Source organism: Tachysurus vachellii, chromosome 17, assembly GCF_030014155.1.
Source record: "Tachysurus vachellii isolate PV-2020 chromosome 17, HZAU_Pvac_v1, whole genome shotgun sequence".
In the NCBI taxonomy this organism is placed as follows: Eukaryota; Metazoa; Chordata; class Actinopteri; order Siluriformes; family Bagridae; genus Tachysurus; species Tachysurus vachellii.
This window is the reverse complement of record NC_083476.1, coordinates 15,721,280-15,743,061: the sequence shown is the minus strand read 5'-3', so window position 1 is coordinate 15,743,061 and position 21,782 is coordinate 15,721,280. Positions and strand designations below refer to the sequence as shown.

At 39.9% G+C, this 21,782-nt stretch overlaps 3 protein-coding genes across 3 annotated transcripts; all 3 read right to left on the bottom strand.

Annotated features, from left to right (window-relative positions):
• Positions 1 to 3,479: 3,479 nt before the first annotated feature.
• On the bottom strand, positions 3,480 to 4,448 carry LOC132860258 (odorant receptor 131-2-like). The gene has a single exon (XM_060891391.1). The coding sequence runs from the start codon at positions 4,446 to 4,448 to the stop codon at positions 3,480 to 3,482; it is 969 nt and encodes a 322-aa protein (XP_060747374.1).
• Positions 4,449 to 10,320: 5,872 nt separating this feature from the next.
• Positions 10,321 to 11,289, bottom strand: LOC132860271 (odorant receptor 131-2-like). The gene has a single exon (XM_060891417.1). The coding sequence runs from the start codon at positions 11,287 to 11,289 to the stop codon at positions 10,321 to 10,323; it is 969 nt and encodes a 322-aa protein (XP_060747400.1).
• Positions 11,290 to 16,672: 5,383 nt separating this feature from the next.
• Positions 16,673 to 17,638, bottom strand: LOC132860259 (odorant receptor 131-2-like). The gene has a single exon (XM_060891392.1). The coding sequence runs from the start codon at positions 17,636 to 17,638 to the stop codon at positions 16,673 to 16,675; it is 966 nt and encodes a 321-aa protein (XP_060747375.1).
• Positions 17,639 to 21,782: the final 4,144 nt, after the last annotated feature.

Below are 21,782 nucleotides of genomic sequence, written 5' to 3'. Positions count from 1 at the left end.
CATGCGTATGAGACCTGTAACTTGAGCAACAGCGCGAAGCCGCGAACTCATTCTGAATATTTTAAAGGCGTAACAGCTGATGAAAAAGCAGAGACAATTGTAGATGAAAATGAAGAGAGATTTTATCTTTTTATGAGATTTTATGTTTTTATTTTATACAAAACATTTTTGCCTCGTCTTTTTTCGTCAACAATAATGCATGTTAATTTAGTCTTAGTCAGCGTTTTTGGACAGTGGTGCAGTCTTGTCATCGCCTCGCCTTAGTCATGAAAAAAAAAGGTTGTTGACGAACATATTTCGTCTCGTCTCGTCTGACGAAATTAACACTATTACAAAGGCAAAGAAAGGCACATCTCCCTCCCCCCGTCCTGACTACTTTTTACAGAGGGAGCATTCTGATCAGCTGCATCACTGTCTGGATTGGGAACTGCACCATCTCGGATCACAAAACCCTGCAGCGAGTGAGGACAGCTGAGAAGATCATTGGAGTCTCTCTTCTCTCTATTATGGACGTTTACACCACACGCTGCATCCGCAAAGCCAAGAGCATTGTGGATGACCCCACACACCCCTCGCACACCCTCTTCACCCTCCTGCCGTCTAGAAAAAAGGTAACGAAGCATTCGGGCCCTCACGACCACACTGTGTAACAGTTTCTTCCCACAAGCCATCAGACTCCTTAATAACTGGAACTGAACTGTTCTGAGTACAACATACACACGCACATCACCTGTATGGACTGCACAGACATACAACAAATACACACACTTCCAATATACTGTACATCCATCAACCTGTTTACATGCTGTTTACATCCATCAACCTGTTTACATGCTGTTTTTGCACACTTTTTTGCTCTTTGCACACACTATCTAACATTTCCGTCATTTGCTGGTTTGCACAATTCTTTACATTATCTCAGGGACCTTCTGCTATGAAACTGTGTTCATTATAGTATTACTGCATGCAATATTGTTGAACATATAGTATTTACACTGGTCGGTGCTGTTTCTGTTTAATGTCTTTTGTGTAGTGTCTTTTTTTGTATTTTTTGTATCGTCTTGTAATTTTTTTGTTTGCACTGTCTTTGTTCTGCACTGTCTTGTCTGTCTTGTTTGTCTTGTCCTGCACTGTTTGCACCAGGCTGTACAGTTGCACTTTATGTGGCTAAGACGTACTAAGACCCTAGCCCTTTCTTTGTTTTATGTAGCACCATGGTCCTGGAGAAACGTTGTCTCATTTCACTGTGTACTGCAACAGCTATATATGGTTGAAATGACAATAAAAGCTTCTTGACTTGACATTTTGACTGCAAGAGAATGTTTCCCAGATCATCAGCATCAGTTTTTCATGAATGTCTGTAACTTAGCAAACAGTTTTACAGCCTGTTCACTGAAAACACCTGCTCAGAACAAGTAGTCTAGGCCAGTAGTTCTTAAACTGGGGGCCCTGAGATGGTGCCAGGGGGCCCCGGCTTTATGTAATTTTATAAAATAATGACTTTATCATAAATTCTATGTAATTAAATCTCAGAAAAATAAGGCTACTAACCAGCAGCATTACATTGTATAATTTAATATGTTTTATTTAATTCAAATATTAAGTTTTGGAATGTTTTATATCATAAATTTTCTTTCGGGGGGGAAAGTAATAAGTTTAAGAATCGTTGGTCTAGGCCTATTCATCTTTTCGTTATCACACGATGACTGACATTTAGTCGCATTAAACATCTCTCTCCAAATAGGCTTAATAATTTTATTAGCACTAAATAAATCAAAGTGTATTGCATTGTTGATGTTATTGGCCATTTTTAAAATCATGTCATATTTGATATCCTGATCATGGATACATTAATTGCATCTGCCTTTCAAAGATGTCAACTAAAAGGCCACTAAGCATTCTCTCATTCGCCATGAGAGGAAAGCCCCCTAAAAAGTCCAGGTTGCAGGATGCTGGCCCAGAGAAGGTGGCGAAAAGGGTAGGCCCTATTGTTTGCTTGGGGGGTTGGAGATGTCACTCTTGCCTGTCTTCAAAACTTGAGAGCCCTGACCATGTTGATAAATAGGATGTAGCGTGGCGTCTCTCTAAAATAGGCTTGCTCCAAAGAGTGAAGAACATGATGACATTAAAACAGATGAAGAATATAGACATTAGTATTGCACAAATTACTTTCATTATTTGTCCCTCAGTCAGCACAACCTGAATTATTTGCTGTACAAACAAAATCACTGTGCTGCTGTTATAAGATTTCTAATAAGAATAGATAACATTTACATATGATGAGCATTTACAGATCTATGTCCTTTGATGCTGAACCCCACTTTCATATATGAGATGAGATCTGAATACGAAGACCCGAGTGAACTAATGGTTATAATGGAGACCATGTGGACCACAGGTATATTATATATGTGATCTTATTTTTCTAAAAAATGTTTTTTGAATTTTGACAATAACTATTTATAAAATATGTTGAATGTTTGAATAAAAGTGTTTAGAGATAAGAAAGATTGATTAACATGGTGTAATATAGTTTTGTCAAGGAGGAGGACAGAATTATTGAAAATTATGTCACGTGACTCCTGCTCTGTGCTGCCACTGCGGCTCGTGCTGAATTGAACAGGCACATGTCACTTTATAACTATAAGGTCACAGGCCATCAGTCCAGCACGCTGTGTGGTGTATCAGTCCTGTCAGATGAACTCATACTGCACCTTCCATGCATCATTGGCGCTATATATTTTATTTTGAATTTTGAAAATATTCATTGACTGGTAGATCAGAAATGACTCCCAAACACTTATTGCGTGGATGAATAACTTATGTACAACTTATCTTTAAATATTATAAATGTAAAGATAAAATTGAATATCAGTAATGACCCTGATACTTGTACTGAAGATCCTTTCCACACACAACTGTTTGACTCTATAGTTTACAGTTGTGGATAAGACCACTCATAATAGCATTGTCTTGTATCACCCATGAGAGCATTTTGATTCTGGTTCTTTTCAGTGTTTTTTTAATGTTTCTTGGACATTTCTTCTTGCTGCTGTCACTTCTGATTCACTCATTATGGAGAAACCCATGTTGCTTTATGACAAAGGCCAATAAAAAAAGTATATACATGTATTGAATTGGGTTTCTGATTAAAACAGACAAAAAGTCAGGGTGGTAAATACTGAGGATATTAAGCTTTAGTTTGTTAATACAGAAAAATTACAGAACCTTTTATATTGATCCAATTTCAGTATTTAACACAATGCTAAATTCTATTAGTAAAGTCACATACATCAGAATACAATAGTTAACTCTATCAAGCATTGCTCAAGAATCACAAGCTCAAGCTTTTGTCATGTTCCTCATCAATACCATGACTTGAACATCATAGAAAACATGTAGCTAAATCTTAAATATGCTGTGCCTATGACACTAAACACATTTATGAATCCCTAAGCATCTGAAATAAAGGTCTAAATTCAGTGTACATTGACAGTAGACCTGCGTTTGCCTCTTGCACAACAAAAATAGTAGATAAATAAAGGTCTTACAGCATCATCCCTCAGTCCATAGATGAGTGGGCTTAAGCAGCGTGGCAAGATCAGCACAAACAAATAGTTTAGATAACGAAGATCTGCAAAAAGACTGCTGCTGGTGCTGGTCATTGCTGCAGCTCGCTCTATGGAGCTATAAAGAAAGGAAGTAAGGCACAGGCCCAGCTGAATGATGTGCAGCAGCACAGTCTTGTGAGCTTTTAAAGCAGAGGCTTTATTCGTGGAAATGGACCTGGCTGTGATCAAAATTCTAATATAAGTGAAAAGGATGATCACAGACACTGACACAAAGTAGAACATATTAACCCCCTGATAAGCATCTACTTGCCATTGCTTTATGAAAAGCCTTTCTCTTGAGCAAAATATTTGTGATGAAAAAAATTTAGGATCAGTCAATAATACATAAAGCAAGTCAATTATAAATTGTATCATACTCATACACCAAATAATTCCAATAGCAATATAAGTTTTTTTCTGAGTGGCTATTTCAGCATGTCTTAGAGGAAAGTTTATAGCCACATAACGCTCTAATGACATCAGAGCCAGGTTTAAAGGTGCATTACGGAAAGTTGTGCTAGAAATAAAAACTAAAAAAGCACAAGCAGCCATGACTAACTTGAGATAGGCGAAGCTTAAAATATACAACAAAGTCGTAACAAAGAGCTGAATCGAGTCATTAAAAAGCATGTGGTTAAACAGAATGTAGCGTGGTGTCTCTTTAAAAACAGGCTTACTCCAAAGAGTATAGACCATGAGAGCATTCAAATAGATAAAGAACAGAGACATTAAAATTACAAAACAGACTCTTGCTACTAATCCTTCAGTCAGAACAAACTGGAAAAATTGCTGATATATAAGCAAAACTTCAACTATGCTATCATTAGAAACTGACATACTATGCTACAAAAAGTGAACATAAAATATTTACAGATATCACGTAATGCAATAAAGGATGAGTCTCTAAAAAGCACAACCTCTTCCTCGCAGATCAGATTAGAGATTCAGTAACAAAGAGAAGACAAATTGCATGCTTGTACTAATCTGTTATATCTGGTATAAACCACACATTGAAATGGGACTCCAGCTCCAAAAAATAAAACTGACCCTGAGATGACATTTATAATAAGCACCAGAGAGAGATGATGACACGTGTCTGAGCGTAAATAATAGACCTCATGAGCTGTGATGTCATTCAGTTTCCTTTTGTGACTATTTATGTGATGCATGTAGACAAATTAATTTGTTTACGGTTTACAGTTTATTACTGCAATGTCAATCCGCTTTTACACACAACACAGTATAGCAGTCAATATATGTAATATCAATATCTTTATGATTTTAAAACATCTTTTTTTTTTTTTTTACATTCAGTATGAGATGTCTTGATCCAGGAGTCAAGCAAACAATTCATTCAGCCTGTGCAAACATAATAAGGAAGCAATACTGACATGGCTGATAACCGCTAATCAACATTTTGATATTAAAATAGAAATATCTAGAATTGACACCAGATTAATACATGCATGATAATGCATGCATGAATAAAACACTATTTTAAGTTAATACCTAACTGCTACATTTTAAAAAAGTCTGATAGAGAAACATATTGGGTGTTTATCATGATACAGTGATCGGATCCGAATCAAAGATGTAAAGTTCCAAGATGGCGGTGCGGCAGTAGCACACAGCAGGCACTCCGGACCCAATATAGTGCTTATGGTCCTGGAGAAATATTGTCTTATTTCACCTGCAATTTCACCTATTTGTCCTGTATCAACTATATATGGTTGAAATGATACTAAAAGCTTCTTGATCCCAAAATGTAAACCACTGCAGAGACCATTAATTGTTTAGGTCTCTTTTTTGGATGTAAACCATCCAAATTTAAACAGACATGTATTGGGTTGAATTTAGGGTTTCACTCATATTTTGTCTGTGCATAATACCTCAGCTATTTCTAATTATTTGTATTCATGACTTAATAAATATATTCATACTCAGTCCTATTTATTGACCTGAATGGGATCTAGGGAAAAATTACCTTTATCAGCTGGGTAGTGTATAAATGGCCCAATTCACACTTCACATTAACATGCATCCTGTATGATTGGCTCACAAATGATCAGCGCTAAGTATTGGTTTGAACGGGGCAAATGCGTGTTGAAGTCATATTGTGATCTGAGCATGCAAACCACATTTGTAGTATGATTATTAATGCTTCTCAATTAATAGTTCTTGGACGGCAATAACCCAGGACACCAGGTGGGATCAGAGCCTAAGAGCTTTAAGTTAAGCAGATATATTAGAATTGTGTTGTACAGAGTTTAACCAGTTCCCCCAGCAGACTGGTGTTACAAAGTATACAACTATTCTATTCTTATTATACTTTCCCTGATAGTAAAATATGTTGAAGCATCTGATATCTTGAATTTAGTGTACATTATTGTAGACTTGGTTTTGCAGAAGTTAGGGTTGTACAGCATCGTCAATCCGTAAACATGGCAAGATCAGCACAATCAAATATTTTAGAAAATACAGGTCTGCAACAAGCAACTGCCATTGCTTTACAAACAGCTTTTCTCTTTCACACAATATTTGTGGGGTTAAATAGTTAGAATCCATTATTATTCCATAAAGCAAATAAATTCTAACAGTTATAAAGCCAACAAACCTAATAAGTCCAATATCAATACGAGTCCTTTTAAAATTTAAATTGAATCATTTAATCTTCTAATACTGAAATAGGCAATTAAAACATGCATAAACATCAATTAGTTCTTCAAGATTAGCCTCCTTTGCCAAAAAGTCTCTTCTTGTAATTTAATCTCTGATTCTCCTTGTAGGCATACGCTCCATCCATCCATCCATCCATCCATCCATCCATCCATCCATCGTCTACCGCTCTATCTGGGGCCGCGCAGCAGTCTGAGCAGGGACACCCAGACTTCCCTCTCCCCAGACACTTCCTCCAGCTCCTCCGGGGGAATACCGAGGCGTTCCCAGGCCAGCCGAGAGACACAGTCCCTGCAGCGTGTCCTAGGTCTTCACCGGGGCCTCCTCCCCAGGGAGGCGTCCAGGAGGCATCCGGAACAGATGCCCGAGCCACCTCAGCTGACTCCTCTCAATGTGGAGGAGCAGCGGCTCTACTCTGAGCTCCTCCCGAGTGACCGAGCTCCTCACCCTATCTCTAAGGGAGAGCCCAGCCCAGGAAAATCATTTCGGCCGCCTGTATCCGGGATCTTGTCCTTTCGGTCATGACCCAAAGCTCATGACCATAGGTGAGGGTAGGAACGTAGATCGACTGGTAAATAGAGAGCTTCGCCTTGTGGCTCAGCTCTTTCTTTACCACAACAGACCGATATATCGACCGCATCACTGCAGAAGATACACGAATCCGCCTGTCGATCTCCCACTCCATCCTTCCCTCACTCGTGAACAAGACCCCAAAATACTTAAACTCCTCCACTTGAGGCAGGGGGCTTTCACCCAACCTGAAGGGGGCAAGCCACCCTTTTCCGGCTGAGAACCATGGCCTCGGACTTGGAGGTGCTGATTCTCATCCCCGCCGATTCACACTCGGCTGCAAACCGTCCCAGTGCACGCTGAAGGTCCTGATTTGAAGAAGCCAACAGGACAACATCATCTGCAAAAAGCAGAGACGAAATCCCATGGTCCCCAAACCGGACTCCCTCCGGCCCCCGACTGTGCCTAGAAATCCTGTCCATATAAATAATGAACAGGACCGGTGACAAAGGGCAGCCCTGCCGGAGTCCAACATGCACCGGGAACAAGTCTGACTTACTCCCGGCAATGCGAACCAAACTCCTGCTCCGGTCATATAGGGAACGGACAGCCCTTAGCAGAGGGCCCCGGACCGCGTACTCCCAGAGCACCCCCCACAGATCACCACGAGGGACACAGTCGAATGCCTTCTCCAGATCCACAAAGCACATGTGGACTGGTTGGGCAAACTCCCATGAACCCTCCAGCAACCTGGTGAGGGTATAGAGATGGTCCAGTGTTCCACGACCGGGACGAAACCCGCATTGTTCCTCCTGAATCCGAGGTTCGACTATCGGCCGGATTCTCCTCTCCATTACCCTGGCATAGACTTTTCCGGGTAGGCTGAGGAGTGTGATCCCCCTGTAGTTGGAACACACCCTCCGGTCCCCCTTCTTAAACAGAGGGACCACCACCCCAGTCTGCCAGTCCAGAGGCACTGTCCCCAGCCGCCACGCTGTCAACCAAGACAGCCCCACAACATCCAGAGACTTGAGGTACTCAGGGCAGATCTCATCCACCCCCGGTGCCTTGCCACTGAGGAGCTTCTCAACCACCTCAGTGACCTCAGCTTGGGGGATCGACGAGTCCTCAACTGAGCCCTCTGCCTCTGCTTCCTCAGTGGAAGACATGTTGGTGGGGTTGAGGAGATCCTCGAAGTACTCCTTCCACCGTCAGAGAATGTCCCCTGTTGAAGTCAGCAGATTCGCACTCCTACTATAAACAGTGTGAGCAGGGCAGTCCAATATACTGTACATCCATCAACCTGTTTACATGCTGTTTACATTAATCAACCTGTTTACATGCTGTTTTTGCACACTTTTTTGCTCTTTGCACACACTATCTAACATTTCAGTCGTTTGCTGGTTTGCACAATTCTTTACATTATCTCAGGGACCTTCTGCTATGAAACTGTGTTCATTATAGTATTACTGCATGCAATATTGTTGAACATATAGTATTTACACTGGTCGGTGCTGTTTCTGTTTAATGTCTTTTGTGTAGTGTCTTTTTTTATATTTTTTGTATCGTCTTGTAATTTTTTTGTTTGCACTGTCGTTGTTCTGCACTGTCTTGTCTGTCTTGTTTGTCTTGTCCTGCACTGTTTGCACCAGGTTGTACAGTTGCACTTTATGTGGCTAAGACGTACTAAGACCCTAGCCCTGTCTTTGTTTTATGTAGCACCATGGTCCTGGAGAAACGTTGTCTCATTTCACTGTGTGCTGCAACAGCTATATATGGTTGAAATGACAATAAAAGCTTCTTGACTTGACATCAGCATCAGCATCAGTTTTTCATGAATGTCTGTAACTTAGCAAACAGTTTTACAGCCTGTTCACTGAAAACACCTGCTCAGAACAAGTAGTCTAGGCCAGTGGTTCTCAAACTTGGGGCCCTGAAATGCTGTCAGGGGGCCCCGGTTCACTGACAACACCTGCTCAGAACAAGTAGTAACACAAAGCCCCGGCTTTATGTCATTTTATAAAATAATGAATTTATCATAAATTCTATGTAATTAAATCTCAGAAAAATAAGGCTACTAACCAGCAGCATTACATTGTATAATTTAATATGTTTTGTTTAATTCAAATATTAAGTTTTGGAATGTTTTATATCATAAATTTTCTTTTGGGGGGGAAAGTAATAAGTTTAAGAATCGTTGGTCTAGACCTAGTCATCTTTTCGTTATCACACGATGACTGACATTTAGTCACATTAAACATCTCTCTCCAAATAGGCTTAATAATTTTATTAGCACTAAATAAATCAAAATGTATTGCATTGTTGATGTTATTGGCCATTTTTAAAATCATGTCATATTTGATATCCTGATCATGGATACATTAATTGCATCTGCCTTTCAAAGATGTCAACTAAAAGGCAACTAAGCATTCTCTCATTCGCCATGAGAGGAAAGCCCCCTAAAAAGTCCAGGTTGCAGGATGCTGGCCCAGAGAAGGTAGCGAAAAGGGTAGGCCCTATTGTTTGCTTTGGGGGTTTGAGATGTCACTCTTGCCTGTCTTCAAAACTTGAGAGCCCTGACCATGTTGATAAATAGGATGTAGCGTGGCGTCTCTCTAAAATAGGCTTGCTCCAAAGAGTGAAGACCATGATGACATTAAAACAGATGAAGAATATAGACATTAGTATTGCACAAATTACTTTCATTATTTGTCCCTCAGTCAGCACAACCTGAATTATTTGCTGTACAAACAAAATCACTGTGCTGCTATTATAAGATTTCTAATAAGAATAGATAACATTTACATATGATGAGCATTTACAGATCTATGTCCTTTGATGCTGAACCCCACTTTCATATATGAGATGAGATCTGAATACGAAGACCCGAGTTGAAAATTGAATATCAGTAATGACCCTGATACTTGTACTGAAGATCCTTTCCACACACAACTGTTTGACTCTATAGTTTACAGTTGTGGATAAGACCACTCATAATAGCATTGTCTTGTATCACCCATGAGAGCATTTTGATTCTGTTGAGCATTTTGATTCTTAGTGTTTTTTTAATGTTTCTTGGAAATTTCTTCTTGCTGCTGTCACTTCTGATTCACTCATTATGGAGAAACCCATGTTGCTTTATGACAAAGGCCAATAAAAAAAAGTATATACATATATTGAATTGGGTTTCTGATTAAAACAGACAAAAAGTCAGGGTGGTAAATACTGAGGATATTAAGCTTTAGTTTGTTAATACAGAAAAATTACAGAACCTTTTATATTGATCCAATTTCAGTATTTAACACAATGCTAAATTCTATTAGTAAAGTCACATACATCAGAATACAATAGTTAACTCTATCCAGCATTGCTCAAGAATCACAAGCTCAAGCTTTTGTCATGTTCCTCATCAATACCATGACTTGAACATCATAGAAAACATGTAGCTAAATCTTAAATATGCTGTGCCTATGACACTAACCACATTTATGAATCCCTAAGCATCTGAAATAAAGGTCTAAATTCAGTGTACATTGACAGTAGTCCTGCGTTTGCCTCTTGCACAGCAAAAATAGTAGATAAATAAAGGTCTTACAGCATCATCCCTCAGTCCATAGATGAGTGGGCTTAAGCAGCGTGGCAAGATCAGCACAAACAAATAGTTTAGATAACGCAGATCTGCAAAAAGACTGCTGCTGGTGCTGGTCATTGCTGCAGCTCGCTCTATGGAGCTATAAAGAAAGGAAGTAAGGCACAGGCCCAGCTGAATGATGTGCAGCAGCACAGTCTTGTGAGCTTTTAAAGCAGAGGCTTTATTCGTGGAAATGGACCTGGCTGTGTTCAAAATTCTAATATAAGTGAAAAGGATGATCACAGACACTGACACAAAGAAGAATATGTTAAAGCCCTGTCGAAGATCTACTTGCCATTGCTTTATGAAGAGTTTTTCTCTTGTGCAATATATTTGCGATGAAAAAACCGTAGGATCAGTCAATAATACATAAAACAAGTCAATTATGAAGTGCATCATACTCATATACCAAATAATTCCAATAGCAATATAAGTTCTTTTCTGAGTGGCTATTTCAGCATGTCTTAGAGGAAAGTTTATAGCCACATAACGCTCTAGTGACATCACAGCCAGGATTAAAGGTGCGTTATAGAAAGTTGTGCCTGAAACAAAAACTAAAACAGTACAAGCAGCCATGACTAATTTGAGAGAGGCCAGAACTAAAATATACAACAAAGAGGAAAAAATGAGATGTATCGAGTCATTGAAAAGCATGTGGTTAAACAGAATGTAGCGTGGTGTCACTTTAAAAACAGTCTTACTCCAAAGAGTATAGACCATGATAGTATTTAAATAGATGAAGAACAGAGACATTAATATTGAAAATATGACTTTTGATATTTTGCCTTCAGTCATTGCAAGCAGGAATATTTGCTGATATATAAGCAAATCCTTAACTGTGCTATCATTAGAAACTGACATTATATGATAAAATAAATAAAATATAATACACAACATTTACAGAAAGTATTAACTGTACTTATCTCTATACAATTCACCAGCACTTTCTCACAGATCAGATTTTTCAATTTTGTAAATTGTTTGCACTAATCTGGTGCAGAATCCAATTTCATATGTGAGACTTATGTGAGTCCAGATCTGAAGAGTAATGCTAATGTGAACTGTTGTTTATAATAGACACCATTCGAGTCCCAGGGAGAGATGATGACATATGTCTGTGTTTCAATAGTAGAAGAGAGAGAGAGAGAGAGAGAGAGAGAGAGGGCATTGGTCTTCCATTTGGGCTGTCTGTTATATGAGGTTTCGTGAAATTACCCTAATGAATAACCGTTTAGAATATTGTTGAGCCACATGTTCAGTGCACTACTTAGTATTCAATTCAATTCAATTCAAGTTTATTTGTATAGCGCTTTTTACAATGGACATTGTCACAAAGCAGCTTTACAGAACATAAACATAAAACAAAAGATAAACATAAGGAGAAGTATAAAGAATTAATATAATAAAAATTCAAGATATATACAGTTCACAGTGTGTATGTATGTATGTATGTGTGTATGTGTATTTGTCCCCAATGAGCAAGTCTGAGGGCTCAGGCAACAGTGGCAAGGAAAAACTCCCTTAGATTGGTAAAGGAAGAAACCTTGAGAGGAACCAGACTCATGGGGAACCCATCCTCATATGGGTGACACTAGATGGTGTGGTTACAAATATACAAGTATCACAGAGTCCAACTGGAGCCGGTAGATCTGTAGATGTCTCAGGGTTCTCACAGAGTCAGCCTTGTCTCAGTGGAGGTCCAGAAATTTCAACGCACGGAAGACGATCTTAGCATGGGTGTCTCGGCATGGGTAGAAAAAGAGAAGAGAAGAGCAGTGCAGAGGGATTAACATATCTGCTGTTCATAAGAATGTGCAAGTCTAGTGTGATGGTGCACAATATTTATTTATGGGATGTATTATGTGTACGCCTGACTAAAGAGATGAGTTTTCAATCTACATTTAAACTGTGAAAGTGTGTCTGAGCCCCGAACACTATCAGGAAGACTATTCCAAAGTTTGGGAGCTAAATAAGAGAACGCTCTTCCGCCTTTAGTAGACTTAGATATTCTGGGGACTACCAGAAGTCCTGAGTTTTGTGATCTCAGAGAGCGTGAAGGATTGTAACGTGTTAGAAGACTAGTTAGATACATGGGAGCTAAACCATTAAGAGCCTTGTACGTAAGTAGCAGCAGTTTGTAATCAATTCTAAACTTAACAGGTAGCCAGTGTAGAGATGATAAAATTGGGGTTATATGGTCATACTTTCTTGTCCTAGTGAGAACTCTGGCTGCTGCATTTTGGACTAACTGTAGCCTATTTATTAAAGATGCAGGACAACCACCTAGTAATGCATTACAATAGTCCAGTCTAGAGGTCATGAAAGCGTGAACTAGCTTCTCAGCATCAGATACAGACAGGATGTTTCTCAGCTTGGCAATATTTCTGAGGTGGAAGAAAGCTGTTTTTGTGGTTTGCGCGACGTGATTTTCAAAAGACAAGTTACTGTCTAATATAACACCCAGGTCTTTCACTGTCGAGCTACTAGTAACAGTACATCCCTCTAAATGGAAATTAAGTTGTGAGAGTTTCTGTGTACTAGTTTTTGGGCCTATAAGTAGTGTTTCTGTCTTATCAGAGTTTAACAACAGAAAGTTACAGCTCATCCAGTCTTTTATCTCTCTAAGGCATTGAGTTAATTTCGACAATTTAGTTATTTCATCTGGTTTTGAGGAGATGTATAACTGTGTGTCGTCGGCATAGCAATGGAAGCTAATCCCATGTCTTCTAATAATGTTCCCTAATGGAAGCATGTATATCGAGAAAAGCAGAGGTCCTAGAACTGATCCTTGAGGGACCCCATAATTAACTGGTAATAAGCTGGAGGATTCACCATTTAATTCTACAAAATGGTATCGATCAGAAAGGTAGGATCTAAACCAACTTAAAGCCTGTCCATGAATACCTGTGTAATTTTGTAAGCGATCTAGGAGAATGTTGTGATCTATAGTGTCGAATGCAGCACTAAGGTCAAGTAGAACTAATAGTGACATACAGTCTTGGTCCGAAGCTAAGAACAAGTCGTTTGTAACTTTAACAAGTGCAGTTTCTGTGCTATGATGGGGCCTGAAACCTGACTGAAACTCCTCGAGGATATTGTTCTCCTGTAAGAAGGAGCTCAGTTGAACAGACACAACCTTTTCTAGTATTTTAGACATAAACGGAAGGTGTGAAATCGGTCTGTAATTTGAAAGTCCATTAGGATCTAAATTAGGTTTCTTAATGAGTGGCCTAATAACTGCCAACTTGAAGGATTTAGGGACGTGACCTAAAGATAACGAGGAGTTAATAATATTAAGAAGAGGCTCACCGGCTTTATGTAACACTTCTTTCAGTAGTTTAGTTGGAATGGGGTCTAGTGAACAAGTTGTTGATTTAGCTGTAGTAATAAGTTTAACTAACTCTTCCTGACCTGTACTTGTAAAGCAATGTAGTTGTGTGTTTAGAACCTTAGGTGAGGCCGGGATGCTAGTTGCTCTTATGTGTTGAGCGTCGCCTATTTTATTCCTGATACTTTCGATTTTATCAGTGAAGAATCTCATAAAATCGTCACTACTGAACTGTGATGGAATTGTGTGTTCAGATTTTTGGTTTTTTGTTAGTCTAGCTACTGTGCTAAATAAAAACCTGGGATTGTTCTGGTTATTTTCTATGAGTTTGCTCAGGTGCTCAGCCCTGGCTGCTTTTAGAGCCTGTCTATAGCTGGACATACTTTCCTTATATGCAATTCTAAAAACCTCTAATTTAGTTTTTCTCCACTTTCGCTCGAGGTTACGGGTCTCTCTCTTGAGGGTGTGAGTATGACTATTATACCATGGTGCAAGCGTTTTATCTCTAACCTTCTGTAATCTGATTGGGGCAACAGTGTCTAGTGTGCTAGTGAATATAGCGCCTATGCTGTTAGTAATTTCATCTAGGTCGTCTGTGTTTAAGGGTGCAGTAAGAAGTCCAGACAGATCAGGCAGGTTATTTGTGAATCTGTCTTTAGTGGTCGGAATAATAGTTCTACCGAGACGATAACGTGGTGAAACGCAGTTAGCCTGTTCTACAGGTAGTGTGTACATTATGAGATAATGGTCTGTGATATCATCACTTTGAGGAATGATATCTATATCAGTGACATCTGTTCTGTGTGATATTATTAAATCTAGCGTATGATTACGACGGTGAGTTGCTCTAGTGACATTTTGTTTGAGCCCAAGTGAGTTTAGTAAGTCCATGAATGTGAGTCCTAGCGCATCATTTGTGTCGTCAACATGAATGTTAAAATCTCCTACAATTAATGCTTTATCAAAGCTAACCAGTAGGTCAGAAAGAAAATCTGTGAATTCTCTAAGAAAATCGGTGTAGGGCCCTGGTGGTCTATACACGGTCGCTAGCGCAAGAGACATCAGGGATTTTTGTTTCGTGTGCGTGTGCGATAGTGTAACATTAAGGACAAGCACTTCAAAAGACTTAAATCTATACTGTGTTCTCTGGGTAACAGTAAGGCAATCGTTAAAGATAGTGGCGACACCACCTCCACGACCAGTCTGTCGAGGCTCGTGCTTATAGATATAACCTGTTGGTGTAGACTCATTTAGACCGATGTAGTCATTTGGTTTAATCCAGGTTTCGGTGAGGCATAATGCAGTAAGGCTATTGTCTGAGATTATTTCATTTATGATAAGTGCTTTGGGTGTAAGTGATCTAATGTTCAGAAGCCCAAATTTTAGGAACTGTTTTTGTTTGTTTCTTTGGCATTTTTCTGGTCTAATTACAGTAAGATTATTTCGAGAACGTCTTACATAATTACTTTTTAATCTCACTGCTCGGGGAACAGACACAGTTTCTATGGGGAGAGGTATGTGTGCAGTTGTATCGATGTGTTGAGGTGAAGGATGGCTATTGAAATTTAAATTTAAGGCGTAGCTTACGTAGATTACTTAGTAATAGATATCCAAATGTTCATGTGGTGAAATAAACTTGTGCAATGTCAATTAAAGATATCTATAAATATTTAATCACAAAGGTCACAGCATTCAAGGGTCAGCTTTCCCTAGGCCCTAGAGAATACCTTATGTTGGCTAAATTAAAGATGTTACACTGTAGAGAAGGGTATGTCACATTCTGGGGGTACAAATCAGTCTTGGTGTCAAGGATTCACTGCAGCTTTCCAGGCCCTTTTAATGACAAAAAACAAATCTATTTCAGAAACTCCTGAGATTTTTACACACAACATCCTGTAGAGTTTTCAAACTTTTTCACTTGACCAATTTCCCAACCACAAACAATGTCTAAAACACAGTGACGATAGTGATCAGTAAAAGTAAAGATATTTCAGAATAGGAGTAGTTGCAGATTTAAATATGTATAAATAGAAAAAGTTTTAATAAAGTTCAAGCAAATGAACTAAGCCATTATTTCCTTCTGAAGAAAACATTGTCTATAAGAACAAAAATCTGTTATAAATGTATATTCAGTACATACATTCTGTCTTTTCTCTTTCACTTATTATGGAGAGAAAAAATACTATATACATACATTGAATTAGGGATGTGATTAAAACAGACAAAAAGTCAGGGTACTAAATACTTTGACAAATATACTTTGTTTTTTAGCTGACTACCACTGCAGTATTGTGGTTGAAATTAAATAGTGAATATGAGCAAACACTGAGGACATTAAGCTTTAATTTATTAATACAGAAGACATTACAGAACTTTTTATATTCATCCAATTTCAACATTTTTACACAGTGCTAAAATCAATTAGTAAAGTCACATACATCAGAATACAATAGATAACTCTATCCCAGCCTATCAAATAATGATCAATTAAGTGTACTTAAGCAACTAATTATTTCTGAAGTAAAAAGGTTTCTTTTAAATTATTATCCAGAAAGCTCATATGTTGCTTGTATGACTTATTTTAAATAAACACAAACGTAAAAGGGTTTTCAAGATAGGAAAACTGGATATAAGCCCTAACTGTGTTAAAGTCTTTTCAAACATGTACATGTATAACTTAAAATAATAAAATAGTTTAAACATCAGACTGAATGAAATGGCATTGTGAGAACACAGCCTCATGCAAATTATCAGTGTTTTTCTTTAAGTGAAACACATTGAGCAGTGATGAATCGAAACTCATAGTAGAGTGGGACAAAACAATTCATACTTTATTTTCTTCTTATTGTTCTACAACAAAAAATAACATAGTGAACAGGTTTAAATATTACTAAGCATTTGAAAAATGTCTTTAATTCAGTGTACACTGACAGACCTGCGTTTGCCTGTGGCACAGCGAAAGTAGTAGGTGAATAAGGGTCTTATAGCATCATCTCTCAGTCCATAGATGAGTGGGCTTAAGCAGCGTGGCAAGATCAGAACAAATAAATAGTTTAGATAACGCAGGTCTATAAAGAGGCTGGTGCTGGTGCTGCTCATTGCTGCAGCTCGCTCTATAATGCTAAAAAGAAAAGAGGTGAGGCACAGGCCCAGCTGAATGATGTGCAACAGCACAGTCTTGTGAGCTTTTGCAGCAGAGGCTTTATTGGAGGTGATGGATCTGGTTGTGATCAAAATTCTAATATAAGTGAAAAGGATGATCACAGACACTGACACAAAGTAGAACATATTAACCCCCTGATAAGCATCTACTTGCCATTGCTTTATGAAGAGCCTTTCTCTTGAGCAAAATATTTGTGATGAAAATAATTTAGGATCAGTCAATAATACATAAAGCAAATCAATTATAAGTTGTATCATACTCATACACCAAATAATTCCAATAGCAATATAAGTTTTTTTCTGAGTGGCTATTTCAGCATGTCTTAGAGGAAAGTTTATAGCCACATAACGCTCTAATGACATCAGAGCCAGGTTTAAAGGTGCATTACGGAAAGTTGTGCTAGAAATAAAAACTAAAAAAGCACAAGCAGCCATGACTAACTTGAGATAGGCGAAGCTTAAAATATACAACAAAGTCGTAACAAAGAGCTGAATCGAGTCATTAAAAAGCATGTGGTTAAACAGAATGTAGCGTGGTGTCTCTTTAAAAACAGGCTTACTCCGAAGAGTATAGAGCATGATAGCATTCAAATAGATAAAGAACAGAGACATTAAAATTACAAAACAGACTTTTGATACTAATCCTTCAGTCAGAACAAACTGGAAAAATTGCTGATGTATAAGCAAAACTTCAACTATGCTATCATTAGAAACTGACATACTATGCTACAAAAAGTGAACATAAAATATTTACAGATATCACGTAATGCAATAAAGGATGAGACTCTAAAAAAGCACAACCTCTTCCTCGCAGATCAGATTAGAGATTCAGTAACAAAGAGAAGACAAATTGCATGCTTGCACTAATCTGTTATATCTGGTATAAACCACATATTGAAATGGGACTCCAGCTCCAAAAAATAAAACTGACCCTGAGATGACATTTATAATAAGCACCAGAGAGAGATGATGACACGTGTCTGAGCGTAAATAATAGACCTCATGAGCTGTGATGTCATTCAGTTTCCTTTTGTGACTATTTATGTGATGCATGTAGACAAATTAATTTGTTTACGGTTTACAGTTTATTACTGCAATGTCAATCCGCTTTTACACACAACACAGTATAGCAGTCAATATATGTAATATCAATATCTTAACGATATTAAAACATCTTTTATTTTTTTTACATTCAGTATGAGATGTCTTGATCCAGGAGTCAAGCAAACAATTCATTCAGCCTGTGCAAACATAATAAGGAAGCAATACTGACATGGCTGATAACCGCTAATCAACATTTTGATATTATAATAGAAATATCTAGAATTGACACCAGATTAATACATGCATGATAATGCATGCATGAATAAAACACTATTTTAAGTTAATACCTAACTGCTACATTTTAAAAAAGTCTGATAGAGAAACATATTGGGTGTTTATCATGATTCAGTGATCGGATCTGAATCAAAGATGTAAAGTTCCAAGATGGCGGTGCGGCAGTAGCACACAGCAGGCACTCCGGACCCAATATAGTGCATATGGTCCGGGAGAAATATTGTCTTATTTCACCTGCAATTTCACCTATTTGTCATGTATCAACTACTGTATATATGGTTGAAATGATAATAAAAGCTTCTTGATCCCAAAATGTAAACCACTGCAGAGGCCATTAATTGTTTAGGTCTCTTTTTTGGATGTAAACCATCTAAATTTAAAGAGACGTGTATTGGGTTGAATTTAGGGTTTCACTCATATTTTGTCTGTGCATAATACCTCAGCTATTTCTAATTATTTCTATTCATGACTTAAGTATAATACAATAAATATATTCATACTCAGTCCTATTTATTGACCTGAATGGGATCTAGGGAAAAATTACCTTTATGGGTAGTGTATAAATGGCCCAATTCACACTTCACATTAACATGCATCCTGTATGATTGGCTCACAAATGATCAGCGCTAAGTATTATTTTGAAAGAGGCAAATGCGTGTTGAAGTCATATTGTGATCTGAGCATGCAAACCACATTTGTAGTATGATTATTAATGCTTCTCAATTAATATTTCTTGGACGGCAATAACCCAGGACATCAGGTGGGATCAGAGCCTAAGAGCTTTAAGTTAAGCAGATATATTAGAATTGTGTTGTACAGAGTTTAACCAGTTTCCCCAGCAGACTGGTGTTACAAAGTATACAACTATTCTATTCTTATTATACTTTCCCTGATAGTAAAATATGTTGAAGCATCTGATATCTTGAATTTAGTGTATATTATTGTAGACTTGGTTTTGCAGAAGTTAGGGTTGTACAGCATCGTCAATCCGTAAATGAGTGGGATTAGTCAACATGGCAAGATCAGCACAATCAAATATTTTAGAAAATGCAGGTCTGCAACAAGCAACTGCCATTGCTTTACAAACAGCTTTTCTCTTTCACACAATATTTGTGGGGTTAAATAGTTAGAATCCATTATTATTCCATAAAGCAAATAAATTCTAACAGTTATAAAGACAACAAACCTAATAAGTCCAATATCAATACGAGTCCTTTTAAAATTTAAATTGAATCATTTAATCTTCTAATACTGAAAAAGGCAATTAAAACATGCATAAACATCAATTAGTTCTTCAAGATTAGCCTCCTTTGCCAAAAAGTCTCTTCTTGTAATTTAATCTCTGATTCTCTTTGTAGGCATACGCTCCATCCATCCATCCATCCATCGTCTACCGCTTATCCGGGGCCGCGTAGCAGTCTGAACAGGGATACCCAGACTTCCCTCTCCCCAGACACTTCCTCCAGCTCCTCCGGGGGAATACCGAGGCGTTCCCAGGCCAGCTGAGAGACATAGTCCCTCCAGCGTGTCCTAGGTCTTCCCCGGGGCCTCCTCCGGTTTGGACATGCCCGGAACACCTCCCCAGGGAGGCGTCCAGGAGGCATCCGGAACAGATGCCCGAGCCACCTCAGCTGACTCCTCTCGATGTGGAGGAGCAGCGGGCCTACTCTGAGCTCCTCCCGAGTGACCGAGCTCCTCATCTCTAAGGGAGCACCCAGCCACCCTGCGGAGGAAACTCATTTTGGCCGCCTGTATCCGGGATCTTGTCCTTTCGGTCATGATCCAAAGCTCATGACCATAGGTGAGGGTAGGAACGTAGATCGACTGGTAAATAGAGAGCTTCGCCTTGCGGCTCAGCTCTTTCTTCACCACAACAGACCGGTATATCGACCACATCACTGCAGAAGATACACGAATCCGCCTGTCGATCTCCCACTCCATCCTTCCCTCACTCATGAACAAGACCCCAAAATACTTAAACTCCTCCACTTGAGGCAGGGGCTTTCAACCAACCTGAAGGGGGCAAGCCACCCTTTTCCGGCTGAGAACCATGGCCTCGGACTTGGAGGTGCTGATTCTCATCCCCGCCGCTTCACACTCGGCTGCAAACCATCCCAGTGCATGCTGAAGGTCCTGATTTGAAGAAGAAAACAGGACAACATCATCTGCAAAAAGCAGAGACGAAATCCTGTGGTCCCCAAACCGGACTCCCTCTGGCCCCCGACTGTGCCTAGAAATCGTGTCCATATAAATAATGAACAGGACCGGTGACAAAGGGCAGCCCTGCCGGAGTCCAACATGCACTGGGAACAAGTCTGACTTACTGCCGGCAATGCGAACCAAACTCCTGCTCCGGTCATATAGGGACCGGACAGCCCTTAGCAGAGGGCCCCGGACCACGTACTCCCAGAGCACCCCCCACAGATCACCACGAGGGACACAGTCGAATGCCTTCTCCAGATCCACAAAGCACATGTGGACTGGTTGGGCAAACTCCCATGAACCCTCCAGCAACCTGGTGAGGGTATAGAGATGGTCCAGTGTTCCACGACCGGGACGAAACCCGCATTGTTCCTCCTGAATCCGAGGTTCAACTATCGGCCGGATTCTCCTCTCCAGTACCCTGGCATAGACTTTTCCGGGGAGGCTGAGGAGTGTGATCCCCCTGTAGTTGGAACACACCCTCTGGCCCCTTCTTAAACAGAGGGACCACCACCCCAGTCTGCCAGTCCAGAGGCACTGTCCCCAGCTGCCACGCGATGTTGCAGAGGCATGTCAACCAAGACAGCCCCACAACATCCAGAGACTTGAGGTATCTCATCCACCCCCAGTGGATGTGGATCCTTTGGCCTTGCCTTGCCACTGAGGAGCTTCTCAACCACCTCAGTGACCTCAGCTTGGGGGATCGACGAGTCCTCAACTGAGCCCTCTGCCTCTGCTTCCTCAGTGGAAGACATGTTGGTGGGGTTGAGGAGATCCTCGAAGTACTCCTTCCACCGTCCGAGAATGACCCCTGTCGAAGTCAGCAGATTCCCACTCCTACTATAAACAGTGTGAGCAGGGGTCTGCTTCCCCCTCCTGAGGCGCCAGACGGTTTGCCAGAATTTCTTCGAGGCCAACCTATAGTCGTTTTCCATGGCCTCACCGAACTCCTCCCAGACCCGAGTTTTTGCCTCTGCAACCACCAGGGCTGAAGCTCGCTTGGCCCTCCGGTACCTATCAGCTGCCTCCGGAGTCCTTCTTGAGCCTGACGGCATCCCTTACTTCCGGGGTCCACCATGGGTTCGGGGATTGCCGCCACGACAGGCACCGGAGACCTTACGGCCACAGCTCCGCACGGCCGCGTCAACAATGGAGGTGGGGAACATGGTCCACTCAGACTCAATGTCTCCAACCTCCCAACGTTCCCAGCAGACCCTCACAGTAAGTTTGGGTCTGCCAAGTCTGTCCAACTCACCACCAGGTGGTGATCAGTTGACAGCTCCGCCCCTCAAAGTCGATCATCGACTTCCGACCTAGGGTGTCC

Coding starts and splice junctions, on each gene's coding strand:
- LOC132860259 (XM_060891392.1), bottom strand. CDS start 17,638: ATGTCAGTTTCTAATGATAGCATAGTTGAAGTTTTGCTTATACATCAG.
- LOC132860258 (XM_060891391.1), bottom strand. CDS start 4,448: ATGTCAGTTTCTAATGATAGCATAGTTGAAGTTTTGCTTATATATCAG.
- LOC132860271 (XM_060891417.1), bottom strand. CDS start 11,289: ATGTCAGTTTCTAATGATAGCACAGTTAAGGATTTGCTTATATATCAG.